The sequence below is a fragment of the Henckelia pumila genome, chromosome 2 (genome assembly GCF_033568475.1).
Source record: "Henckelia pumila isolate YLH828 chromosome 2, ASM3356847v2, whole genome shotgun sequence".
Taxonomy (NCBI): Eukaryota; Viridiplantae; Streptophyta; class Magnoliopsida; order Lamiales; family Gesneriaceae; genus Henckelia; species Henckelia pumila.
Window position 1 is genome coordinate 100295170 of NC_133121.1, and position 13123 is coordinate 100308292.

General features: G+C 36.4%; 1 protein-coding gene across 21 annotated transcripts; it reads right to left on the reverse strand.

Annotated features, from left to right (window-relative positions):
• Positions 1-3241: 3241 nt before the first annotated feature.
• Positions 3242-11011, reverse strand: LOC140881264 (putative pentatricopeptide repeat-containing protein At2g01510). 21 transcript variants are annotated; one of them, XR_012149890.1, is made up of 10 exons: positions 10894-11011; positions 9531-9624; positions 9106-9448; positions 8951-9009; positions 8763-8851; positions 6195-8648; positions 5556-5687; positions 5299-5471; positions 4591-4656; positions 3242-3700 (listed from the first exon to the last, which is right to left on the reverse strand). XR_012149890.1 is itself a non-coding variant. In XM_073286434.1 (6 exons), exons 4-6 carry the CDS (start codon positions 8834-8836, stop codon positions 6315-6317), a joined length of 2307 nt encoding a protein of 768 aa, XP_073142535.1. In that variant the 5' UTR covers positions 8837-8851; positions 8951-9047; positions 9531-9624; positions 9898-10887; the 3' UTR covers positions 5706-6314. The 21 variants fall into 21 exon arrangements, 2 of the variants coding, with proteins under 2 accessions (XP_073142535.1, XP_073142534.1); XR_012149880.1 differs by lacking the exon at positions 9106-9448 and adding an exon at positions 9898-10065 and having other exon boundaries at positions 8951-9047; positions 10894-10924; XR_012149881.1 differs by lacking the exon at positions 9106-9448 and adding an exon at positions 9898-9998 and having other exon boundaries at positions 8951-9047; positions 10894-10912.
• Between the last annotated feature and the right edge of the window lie 2112 nt (positions 11012-13123).

Genomic DNA, 13123 nt, shown 5'->3' on the forward strand with positions numbered 1-13123 from the left:
TCACACTCTACTTTTGGAAAATGCAGGGAACCATGGATGAATGATTCATTAAGTCCCAAAAAAGTGATCAGAAGGTATTGGGTACCTAAGGACATGTTATACAAGGTCAAAGATAACATATCTTCGGTTTCCCTGATATATAGGAGTAAAAGTGCGGCCCACAGACAGCAGAAAACCTCCAAACACAGGCTAAGGAACCAATTTCATGCCGAAAAATCCATGGTCCAAGGGCTAAGGAACTCTTCCTTCAATAAAAAGGTTGCATCTTCCAAATATCATCTACACTCTCAAGGAACCATGGCTTATAGGCCAAGGAATAATTCTTACATTCGGGGGAGTTGTTGTTCCCAAACAAACACATGAACAACTAGCGAGGAACAACACTGGTCATCAGGGAACTACTGTCTTAATCTAAGAGAATCAACAGTTCACCCAAAGGGTTTATAACAAACCAACAAATGCTTCTTATCACCAAAGAGTTTTTTCTTCCAGAAATCACTCACATTCACATGAAACCATGGCCTATGGGCCAAGGAAAGATTTTGACAAACCAAGATTTGTTGTTCCTCCTAACGTACACCTTGATGGGAAATGGCATGTAGTACAACACGAGAAGTTCCCAAAGCCTTTATCTCGAACCCAAAAGAGGAAACTCTTGAGAAATAAAGCAGCAAAGAGAACAGAAGAGCTTGAGGTTCAACTCCAAAATGAGAATAAATTTGGTAAGCAGGCCACGAAAAACAAGGAATTTGATGATGATACTTTATTATCAAATGATGAGCTTAATAGTGAAAATTTCATCAAGTTCAAGGTGGGTAAATTCAACATTGTTGTTGATCATGCTACTGATTGTGTGATCCTACCTGATGCATTTAAATTGAAAGAAGAGAGTGCAAGTTTAGATGCACCAAAACCGAAGGATCATAGTGAAGGAGAATTTAGGAAAATGTGCATTGGTCTAAGTATACATAAGGAGGAACCACACAAACCAAATAAAATGATAATAGAAGAACCAGCTTGTGAGATGACCAAGCACGTCGAACCATTTTATATAAAGATGCATGCTAATGATCAACATATTTCGAGTATGTTAATTGACAATGGTTCCTTAACGAACATTCTGCCTTCTAAAGTGTTCAGGAACTTGGGCAGAGTGGAGGATCTTATACCAACAGAAGTATCAGACTCTACATGCACTAATGATGCCACCAAAACCATTGGAGGGTGGTGGACAGTAAGTCTTCTATGTTTTTTATTGTTAACTTTTTTGTTCATTCGCTGGCTTTGTTAAGCCATGACTGAACATATGCATATCATTGTATATCATCATTAATGCACAAGTTCCTGCATGATCGACCATTTTGTTGGAATGTACATTGATGACATTGTATTAAAAGGACATAAGATCATGTGGATCATCTGATGAGAATTTTTGGGAGGATGATGAACCATACACTCAAATTAAACTCAACACAGTGTGCATTTGAGGTAATAAAAAAAACTTCCTAAGGTTCTTGGTGCACCAGAATAATGTGTAGGTGGACCAGAATAGATCTAAAGCAATGCTTGATGCCAAACCCCCAGGAACAAAAAAGGTCACAGCGGTTCCTCGGTCAGGTAAACAATTTGAGAAGGTGCATTTCTAACCTGACAGGAAAAAAACTCGAGAGTTCCCATGGTTACTGAAGCTGAGGGATACATAGGAATTTATATGGGGACCTTGTTTCCAAGAATCTTTTTGAAAAGATCAAGGAATACATGTCCTACTACCGGGGGCTTATGTCTCCGTGGTATGAATTTCTTTTAAGTTATACATTGTGGCCGCTATAGAATCAATATGTTGTTTGTTGGAACAAAACAATAATGAGCTTAAGCAGCAGGCTATATATCATCTAAGTTGTTCACTCAATGATGGGAAAAGTAGATACTCTACTATTAAAAAGTCTTGTCTTGTCTTGTTCCATGCACATACTTAATTAAGACACTATTTATTTCAATCTAAAGTGCATGTGATAACAAAAACTGCTTTGATTTATGCTCAGTAGGCCAGTTCTTTCAGGTATAATATGGAAGTGATATTTAGCTTTGACAAAGTTCACTTTGATCTATTATCCTCAAAATTCTATGAATAGGCAAGCCATCGTGGATTTTTAGATAACCATCCAGGTACAGAAGAACCATCCATACACTTCCCAAAGGGGATTACAGTTCCTTGAGAAGAAGATCCCACATGGCTTGGAGATGGGTTGGGTTCCCCGAGCCGCTAGAGGCCATGAAGCAGGAACCAAAGACAAGGAACTCAGGCCAGTATCCATGAGAAATCCAACAGAAAGTGCATGTTCCCAGCTTGCAAGAAGAACAAGGCGGGGAACCATGCGATGACTGTCAGAATTCAAGTATTCGGTTCCTCAATGCTAGCATAATGGCCTTCTAGGCCATTTGCGATGTTTTTTCCAAGCTATGACCATAATATTTCAAAATTATATCCAGGCATATTGGCCTGCGGGGGACATTTGTTTAGCCCAAAAAATAAAATTATTTTTCAGCCCAAATTATAATGAGTTCTTTGGCCTAGTTCCTGAAGATCATGCAGCCCAACCATTTCGGCCCATCAAAAATGAAGCCCAAGAACCAAAATTCCAGCGACAAGAATTGAAATTGGGAGTTACATTCAAAATCAAGACTAAGTCAAAATCAATCTTGGGAATAGGAAGTGGTGAACGTGGCCCATTATGAAAGGTGATGGAGTGGGAAGTTATGGAAAATTGGAGACAAAAAGCAATCGGCTGAACATTTTAGAGACACAACCAATCAATCACACAAATCCAAAACAACTCCAAAATTTGCTCTCGATTTTACAGTACTTTTTCTACAGATTTTCATATTTTCATCTTTGTTTCATGTTTTCAAAAAATTTCAATGTACATTTTAGTTCATATTGCTGAGTTCCTCGAACATTCCAGCACCATGTTTTTATGTTTTTATGGCAAAACATTGTCATTTTGAATTTTCAGTAGCATAGTTAGAGTTTCTATGACTATTAAGAATTTTTCTTCACAATTTCTTATGTTCTTTGGCGTTTAACCGGTGGAATTGAGACCGACGATGAAACCGGGGCTCACATTCGCTTGATTTTAGAAGTTAGATTTTATTTTTCATTTTTATTTTAATTCGGCACTCACGTGCCTGGCACGCCTGCGCAACACACAAAATTCGCCAATTTTTATGTGCAAACAGGACTATAGATTAATTTTTCGTATTTATTTAATATATAATATAAATTAATTCGCCAAAGAACAAATATAAAACAGCAAGCAAAGAAAAAATAATCATCTCTCATTTGTCATCTCTAGCTGCCACCAGCTTTTCTTTAGCACCACGAGAGCATCATAGATGCAGAGGTATCGACTCATGCACATTATCGAAATGAAAATCGTCCTCTGAACCAGCGGAGACAGATCAACACATATCAAGTAGACAGTAGTGTCGAATCCTCGACATCCATCTGACCATCGCTCTACTTCATTTCTTAGCCTTGTGTCGAATGTCTCATCAATCTCCTTGCCTCCTATGTTCGCACCAAAACTGAGCCATAGAGGCTCTTTGTTGGGGAAGCAACGAAAGCTTCTCTTCAGCCTTGCTCATATCGACTTCAAGTGTCATCTCTTCTACTTCACTATTTTTCGTTGTTGCAATCCGACTACAAGTAGAATGCAACCATTCAGATCACAGACAAAACCCAAAAAAGAAAGAAAGAAAGAAAGAAAATCAGCATCTGGGTTGAAGAAAGACTGATAAAAATTATATGCAAATTCATATTAATAAACTAAGAAAATTAATAAAATGCTATCAACCATCAAACTTGCTTGGAAGCTCATTGATTTAAGCTTCACTTCAAATGCAATTGTATCAAAACAAATTTTCAAACATAAATATCTGTATTTTTCAAATTGTGACGAAATTGCAACAAAGGAGACTAAAACACCTAGAACAAATGTAGTCCATCAAACACTCATCACAATCAAAGTCCACCACATACCAAAAGATAAGTGAAAATCCAGAATTCTTTTTATTTTATTTTTCTAAAGAAAAAAGCAAGAAAAAGAGAAGGGTCGGTAAAAAACGCATAAAATTTGACTGATGACTAATGTCTATACAGCAAAAAACCACCAAGATGGATTATTAAACCCATAGAGACTCACAAATTCAAACTAAAAATCCCATAGAGGCAAAGAGAAGGAAAACAACATAACAGACAACATATTGACCGATTAAAATTCAGAAATAAAAAAATCACCATTATAACCTTTACCCGTACATCCAATTTCTAATCATAACTTGAGCAAAAAAATTTCAACTTTCACATAATTATGGAAGGAATAAGTTAGATAGCGAAGAGAAAATTAAGTGTGTGTGATCTTTGTGTTATTTATAAAATTTATGGACGGAAAAGCATTATTGCTAATAATTACTTAACATAGTGTATGAAAATTGTTTACAGCTCTAATTCTCTAGTAACACTATTCTATTTATGCCACCATGCAAAAATAAAAATAAATGTATTATAACAACGTTTGATCATAATCTCACCTAGCTTAGCAAAAGATATCCTTTGGCAGAATTACAAAATCCAATCAACACTACATGTAATGTATACTGCATCACAAAGCAAAAAACCAAATCAGGAAAGAAGAAAAAGCTCGAGACCACCAATTTATGTTACACAAAATGAAATGGAAAAACTGTATTTAAATATCAAGCATATAAAACCAAATTTGCGCTTTGGAATCACACACATACCAATATGCAATAAAATGTGTTTTCACCATGATAAAAACCAACTAAATTCTGAAAAAGAGTACAAATTACCAACTATGTTCAGTTTCCTGCACAAACTTTTTGATCACCGATAGAAATTTAGGTTCCATTCGATTGGATCCACGCCTAAAAAAATTAGGAATACTTACTCAATTTCAATGTGTAACGTTTTAGATTCAATTTATAATACATATAAAGGAGAATATCACTATCTCATGAACTTCAATATATCAATCCCTTGCAAAATGAAGATAGATTAACTCTAAGTTAAAATCCGACAACAAATTTACTTGAAACAGCTAAATAGTCATCAAATTAAAAACAAATGGATAATATAAGACAATTATAAAACCTACAAATTTCTATTTCATTTTTAAAAATTAATTAATCAAAACATATAGTTGTTATCAATAGAGTCAATATAAAGATTTAAGATGACAGAACAATGGCATAATTTCAAGTTTAACAGAACGTTGATACCTTAAATGGAATAGCTGGCCAGTAAGCATCTATAATCATGAGCAGTCGACCAGTTCACTATATGATCAATACCGTATATCCAATACATCTAATCCCCTTCTTTGAGTGGCAAACGATGTACCTTGTAGTTGTCAAGATCCATCCATCCCTCAAAGATGTCACAAGAGTAACATCTACAATGGCAATATGTGCGAATATTTATGATGCAGTTTATAAGTTCAATGACATAGTTCGGACACTACATAACAAAAGCGTACCAGACTTCCTTCTAAAGTGTCACAACTCATGGTCGGGCCAACACCAATTGGTCACTGCTCTTCTTTGAGTACAACACCAGAAAGGTCGTACATTCCAAGAGACTCCAACATATCAGCTATACTCTGATCAACCTTGATGTCACGGGAAAAACAAGGATTTCTTATGGAGGTGGGCTAATATAAATACAAATAAATAGATTTTTAAGTAAAGAAAAAAAAACATGTCGATAAAATGTTTCCTGGGTAAGACTACATCATCACGAAATCTTGATTCTTGATGCATGGTCTTAGAATTTTGTTTCATGAAAACAATGACATTTTATATGTTTCAGAATTATGGATTCAAACAAGAGCAGTTCAAGTTTACATTGAGATCCTTGAATTCAAAGGAATCCAAAATATTGAGTCTACAAGCTTTAAATAACACTGATAATAATAATTAAAACAAACAAACAAACACACACACACACACAGTATAAAAATAGACAATAGACACAAAACTCAAATATTTCACGTATTCCAATCTATAGTGGCAATATTTCTTCAGAACGTCATTAAAATGTACACTCGATAGAATTTAATATCGACATACTATTCATTATAAATGAACATCTCTTCAATGCACGGATCAAGTTTCACCTGAATAATTTGCCATTTTTGGTTGCTGATGAATTTCCAGGTATGTATTTCATTGAAGCACAAGATATGTGTCACCAGTAATCCCCACAGGAACACGACCCATCTTTAAAATGATGGAACCTACTTGAATCCCTGACTGTGATTTCCCTCTGGACAACTTTGGAAATCGCTTTTATCGCAGCATGGCAATCAAAACAAGCTCTTAGATTCTTTAGCACAAGTATAGGTGATCCATCTGGTGTACTGATTAGTGCAAACGCAATCGCTAACCTCTCGCTATGATATTTCAGCGACTCCGCTTTTATGTGGTCATCCACATTTTGAAGGCTGCAACTTAGATCAGGCCTGTAGCCTTCCTCTTCCATCCGCTGCTCCAAAAAGTCGATCTTTTTTCTTATATCCTCATCTAGAGGATGAGTCCTGTCATTAGCGGTGAATACATGAACCTTGCGTTGAATTTCAACCCAACTATAAGCTGGGACCTTATGAACTCCTCGTTCTCTCATGGCCTTCTTCACCTTTGACACCTGTTGCCAATCGCCTGCCTCAGCATAAATATTCGACATGGTGACATAGGCAGCAGCGTCTCTGAGCACATCCATGTCGAAAAGTTCATCAGCAGCTCTCTTAGCAAAATCTTGATTCTTATGGATCCGACATGAATTTAAAACAGAGGACCACATAATTTCATCAGGCTCGAATGGCATTTGAGCCATGATTGTCTCAGCTTCCTTGAAACGCCCCCTTCTACAGAGCACATCAACCAAAGATGCATAGTGATCTTTTCTCGGAACAAGTTTATAAGTCTCGGTCATTGAATTGAAGTACTGTAATGCTTCATCGACAAGCCCGCGGTGGCTGCAGGCTCTTAAAACACAAAGGAAGCTAACCGGATCTGGACTAAGACCCGATTCTATCATCTCCGTGAAAGACCTCATTGTGGCTTTGCCATCTCCGTTTTGAGCATATGCAGAGATCAGTGCATTCCAAGAAACAGTATTCCGGTCAGGCATCTCTTCAAAAATTACAATAGCATCCTTTATGGATCCACATTTTCCATACATGTCAAGAAGTGCACTGCCACAAAAAATGTTAGACATAAATCCAGTTCTTGTTATGGAAGAGTGCAACTGTTTCCCCAGTGAAAGCAAAGCCAAGTTTGCCGAGGCTCTAAGAGTGCTTGCAAAAGTGGCTTGATCCCCAGATACATACTTTCGCATTTCATTGAACAATTTAAGGGCTTCATCATTTAGCCCTTTCTGAACATAAGCTGAAATTATGGCAGTCCATGGAACGGAGCTTTTGTCGACCAACTTTCCGAATATAACGTTGGCTTCCTCAAATCTGCCACATTTGGCATACATGTCAATGAGAGAATTCGCAACTTGAATTTCTGAATCAGCTCTTGTCATGTATGCCTGAGAGTGAATTTGTCTTCCCATCTCCAAGTCTTGTTGATTTGCAGCTATACTCAACAAAGTTGAAAAAGGAAAATTTCTTCTGTCGAACTCGGATAACCTCAACTCAGTGAAGAGACTCAGAGATTCTTCCAGTTTTCCATTCCAGGCATAACTTGTTATCATAATATTGTAAGAAACACCATCCAACTGCGGCATATCATCAAAGTACTTTCTCATGTCATCTATATAATCGTGTTTCGAGTAAACATCAAGCAATGCATTGCCAACAAATATATCTTGGACACAGTTGGTCTTGATCACTAATCCATGGATTTGATGACCAGGGGTTATACTATCGAACCCAACACAGGCACGCAAAAGTGCTGCAAAAGTGAAATCAGAAGGACTAAAGCCATGAAATTGCATTTCCGAAAAGAGCTTTATTGCCTTTTCATTTAGCCCTTCTTTTGAACACCCGGTTATAACCGTGTTGAAAGTAATGGTATCTCGTATACTCATGTCCTCGAATAGATGAAAAGCTAAATCAAGGTTTTGACACTTACAATAAGAATCAAGCAAGGAGTTACAAACTTTAAGTGCCGAGTCAAATCCTAATTTATGGATTTGGGTATGGACTTGGAGTACATCTTCCTTGGTCACTGTTTCATCACAGCCTGATAAAAGAGCTATGATGGTGACATAATCAGGCTTCATCCCCAACCTACGCATCTCAATATAAAGATTAAAAGCTTCATGGGGCTGCTTGTTTTGTGAATATCCACCAATCAATATCGTCCACGACACGGCTGTTCGATCACCCATTTTATCGAACATCTCCCTAGCATGAGAAAGATTGCCCGACTTCAGGAAACAAGAAATCATCATGTTTACCGAGCATGTATTTTTTCTAGGCATTTGATCAAACATTTGGCTTGCCTCAAATATCTGGGACCTTCTGAGTAAGTTCTTCAGATGGAAATTGTGGCGACATATCTCTGGGTCAAATGCTGTTTTAATGATTTGGGCATCAACCAAATTCTTCATGTTGCTCTTGCTGCAAATTTTCACACCCTCAGTTGAACTTAGTATTAAAAGAAACAGCTGGTGAAAGAATAACAGGAGAGCAGTGAGAAGGGAAACAGAACCATAATAGGCAATAATTGTAGACCTGTTTGTCTGGTAGAATCGCTTTATAGCAACCATGATTTTATGCCATGGATTTGCAGCCTTCAAGTTGTTCATGTCGTTATATAGAATCTGTGGACAGGGAGAAAAGGAACAAAGTTTTAAGCTGCTCAAGAAGACAGGGTGAACAACTGAGATATCAAAATTAAATAACAAGGTGGTTTTAAGTACCTTACAGCGAAAACAGCATCCATGAATATCTAAGCAGATGTCCACAGACCACAGTTACCCTAAAAGTAAAGTTCAATCCAGATAACGGATTAAAGACCTGCACTTCATGTAAGGAAACAAAGAAGATGAAAATAGCCAAAAAAATTTAAACAAACCTCCCAACAAAAGAATACAAACTATGGAGCCAACCCTTTATAAATCCGAAATAATACCAATAAATAGCACCAAAAACCTAAAATGATGTTAGCAATGGCAACCAAGATTAACATAACTTTCGGGAAATTTGAAAGGAACGACAATCGACAAGAAGACTTATATGGAGCAGTTTTCCCTTTTAATGACTTGAATCCAGGACAACACCAACTTAGCATGGAAGGTATCCATCATCATAAAGAAGCAGCATTATAATGTATTAGCTTCTCAAGAGTATCCAAAGATGAGGGCCGGAAACAACGGAATTCAGAATTTGCAAAACTAGAGATATGGATAAAGTTCTGCCTGAACAATAAGCAAACAAATGGAATATCTTTGCATACAATGTTCGCATATAGAAATTTATTTGAGGTAGCCATTGAAATACCTTTTTCTTCGCATCATCCTCTCCTGTATCCTACTACAAAGCCATAAAGGTGTCTTCTTCCGTAACCCACTCCTACTATGTAGGAATGAATTAACTGCAGAAAGCACAAACTATGGCATGGTTAAACTGGAGACTACATAAAAAAGGATAAAACGAAATGCGACAATTATTTGAAAAAAACAAGTTCAAAACCGGATACTTTTTTGTAGATCCGGTCGTTATCAATTTGAAAAGCTGATGCGCCAAGTTACAGACTTTTCCGAGTTGTAGGTAGTTAGGTTTTCTACATAGGTTAAAATCACGATGAATTTGCGAACTACTATTTTAGCAAACAATCACTCTCGTAAGGGTGTTCGATATGGCGTACTTGTAGAAAGTAATTCGCAAGCCAGAAACTGTCTTCGTTAGTCTTCACCAAGTCTAGTCGTGACTCCAACACACCCCAACCCCAATAACCAAATTCGGTCGCTTCATGTGCACCAAACAATAATATTAGATGTCTAGAGTGCAAACCAATTATTCAGCCTCTTGAAACCTGGAAGTTCATTCCTTTGCAACGTAATTCAATTTGCCAATCCAAAGATTGATACATGAGAGTAAGAAATTGAACAAATTGAGAAATAAATGGCTTGTGGTCCATCTACAATGTTTTGGCTGGACAAGAAATTGTTCACATTCCCTGATTTTTCAATGATCTTGAAGAAATGACACATAGTGGTTCACACAAGTCTAGCAGCCCATACTACTTCAGGCACTAGATCTAGCTATTTGTAAAGGAGATATCTATCAGCATCCTAAGGTTTCTACACATGTAGAACGCACCAAACTGAACTCGACCAGTTTTCTTGTTAATCAAAGGATCGGATATTGTATCAGGTAGCTATTGACTATCGGTTGCAAGAGCAGGGTCGCGACCATTCGTCTCCAGTCTCTGGATGAAGCACAAATTTGGTATAGCTTACTGCACATACTAGAATCAAATTTGCAACCATTGAAGATTTTCTTTGACATTAGCGTTACCGAGTTATCAAATTGGATGAAAAAAAAATATTCCTTGATCATTAACATACAAACAAGAAAATGCAGCAAAATTGAAACTTTAATGGGATATAAACTCTTCAATTGCACAATCCCACATATTAACCCCCAAATAAAGTTAAGTAAGCATCGAATCGCAAAAGGGACCTCTTGTTTTAACCATTTTCATCAATGTAGAAGCTTCAAACATTGTTTTCTTGGTTTGAAACCATTTTTTCCCGGCTATACATTATCACATGAACAAGAAATTAACACAATTTTTATCATCATTAAATTAAATCATATAAACGAGCGTATGCAAGGGAGAAAAAGGAGATAAATTTACGATTTTCGGAGGGAGATGACTGAAGCTGAGCTTGTGCACGGAGAAGAAACTCCTCCTTACAGAGACGTAGGTCAGAGCTTAGAACAGAGCAGAATCCAACGGAGAGCCCGGCCCAAATAAGCCGGGCCGGACCGTTTTGAAATGGGTTGGGCTTTCTAATCACACACGCTTTTAGTTCTATATTAGCTTTATCCTAAAATTTTTAAATGGAGTGAAATTGAGTGATTCGTGTTTAATGCTATACTAGCACCCCTTGTATAAGTAAATTTTTTTAATACATATTTTTTTATGTTAATTAATTTTCTATCATATTTTCAAGACCCACATGATAAATATTATCTAAAAATATATATTAAGATACAAAAAAATATTCACTAATTAAAATATATAAAAATTAGATAAAATGTGATGTAAATAATACTATAATAGATAAGTGATGAGACGTTGCTCGAGATATGTTTGCGGTGAGGTAAAAAAAAATGTAGAGAATATTTTGTAAACTTAGTTAAGATTTCACCAAATTGATTAAAAATAAGGATGATAATGGGCGGAGGCTAAACCCAACCTTGTATAATCCGATCTAGCGAATCCGAGGTTTGGTCGGACCCATCCCACCAAAATAATATATATGTATATATATTCTTAATGATATAATTATATTTATATACTAAATAATTAATATTCTATCCATAATTTTAGTTTATAATATTTTTGGATTGAAATGATTTTATTTTATTTTATTATCATATGTTTAATATGAAAATATATCATTATAATTTTTTGTTATTAATTATTGATTTAATACAAATCAATAGATTTTAACTTGTGATAATATGATTTTTTTCATAAATATTATTCATATAAAATTGGAAAATAAATTAAATGATTTTTAAAAAAAATTTCATTAACTAATTCTAAATTAATTATATGAAATCTGACGGTCCAACCCGAATTGGATCAGTCGGGTTCACAAGACGGGGCAGGACAGGTCTCGAGTTTGGCTGTACCCGTCCTCAACCCATCCCTTTGTCATCCTTAATTGAAAATTATTCAGTAAAAGAGGTAGATTTTTAATTTAAAAATAATAATAATATCCCAATCATAGATACAACAATTACCTCTGTTCCAAAAATATAAGTTTCTTGTTTGAATTCTTGTAGGATCAGTGGAGTGTTTAGAGGGGGTGAATTAACACTCCAAACTTTTCTTCAAACTTTGCAAAGAACTGGAATTAGCAGCAGTCCAAGCGTATCCTGTCTATCGAAGTAGAAGCAACAACCTACTAAATTAGTGCAGAAATAGACTACTGAACATCTACTGAAACTCAAGTATGGTAAGGAAAGTGACACCAAATTTTTTTTGGAAGCTCGAAGGATAAAACCTTATATGTCTCCTCTGCTTCTGTTTCCGGAAGGTATCCATTAGAAGCTTTGATTGGTACACTCTCTAGAACAAACTCATTTCAACATAAGTATCTACTGCCTACTAAACCTCCTAGTATTTTCACAATCTAACTTTTGAATCGACTTTGTTCAAAAGTTTACAATTCTCAGAACTTGATACTTACAAGTGTTTACAAAGATTGACGCACAATATTGATCCTAAAGATCTGATATATCGATGAGTGTGTGTGCAAGAGTATTTTTTCGAATGGAGACTTGAGTGTATTTTTAGACTAAGTGTATTTTCTAAAGTTCTGTGATTGTCTATATTACTAAGTTTCTGCTGGTTTGTTTTGATCTACGGCTGCTGGTGCAGCATACATCACCAAAACTAAAACCCTTAACAAATTCATATATATATATGTAGTAGCCCGTAACCAAAATCAGTAATTAAGGGATTAATCATAATTACTTGGGTAGAGTTCGGAAGCTCTGAAGGTGAGTTCGGAAGCTCCGAACAGGATCGAAAGCTCCGAAGGTGGATCGGAAGCTCCGATGGTATTACGTCAGGCATGACGATTGGCTAGATCGGAAGCTCCGATCAGGATCGGAAGCTCCGATCACCCCTATCCGAAGTCAACAAGTGATATTTTGACACGTGGCAGATCAGGATCTTCGGAAGCTCCGATGGCAGGATCGGACGTTCCGATCGAGGTTCGGACGTTCCGATCGAGGTCTATAAATAGAAGGCCGAGAATTCATTTTCAATTGCCAATTCCGGATTTCCTCTCTAACTCTAGTCGTATTCGAGTTGTCCTAGCCTTCCTAGGCTTGCCCCGGGAGTCGTC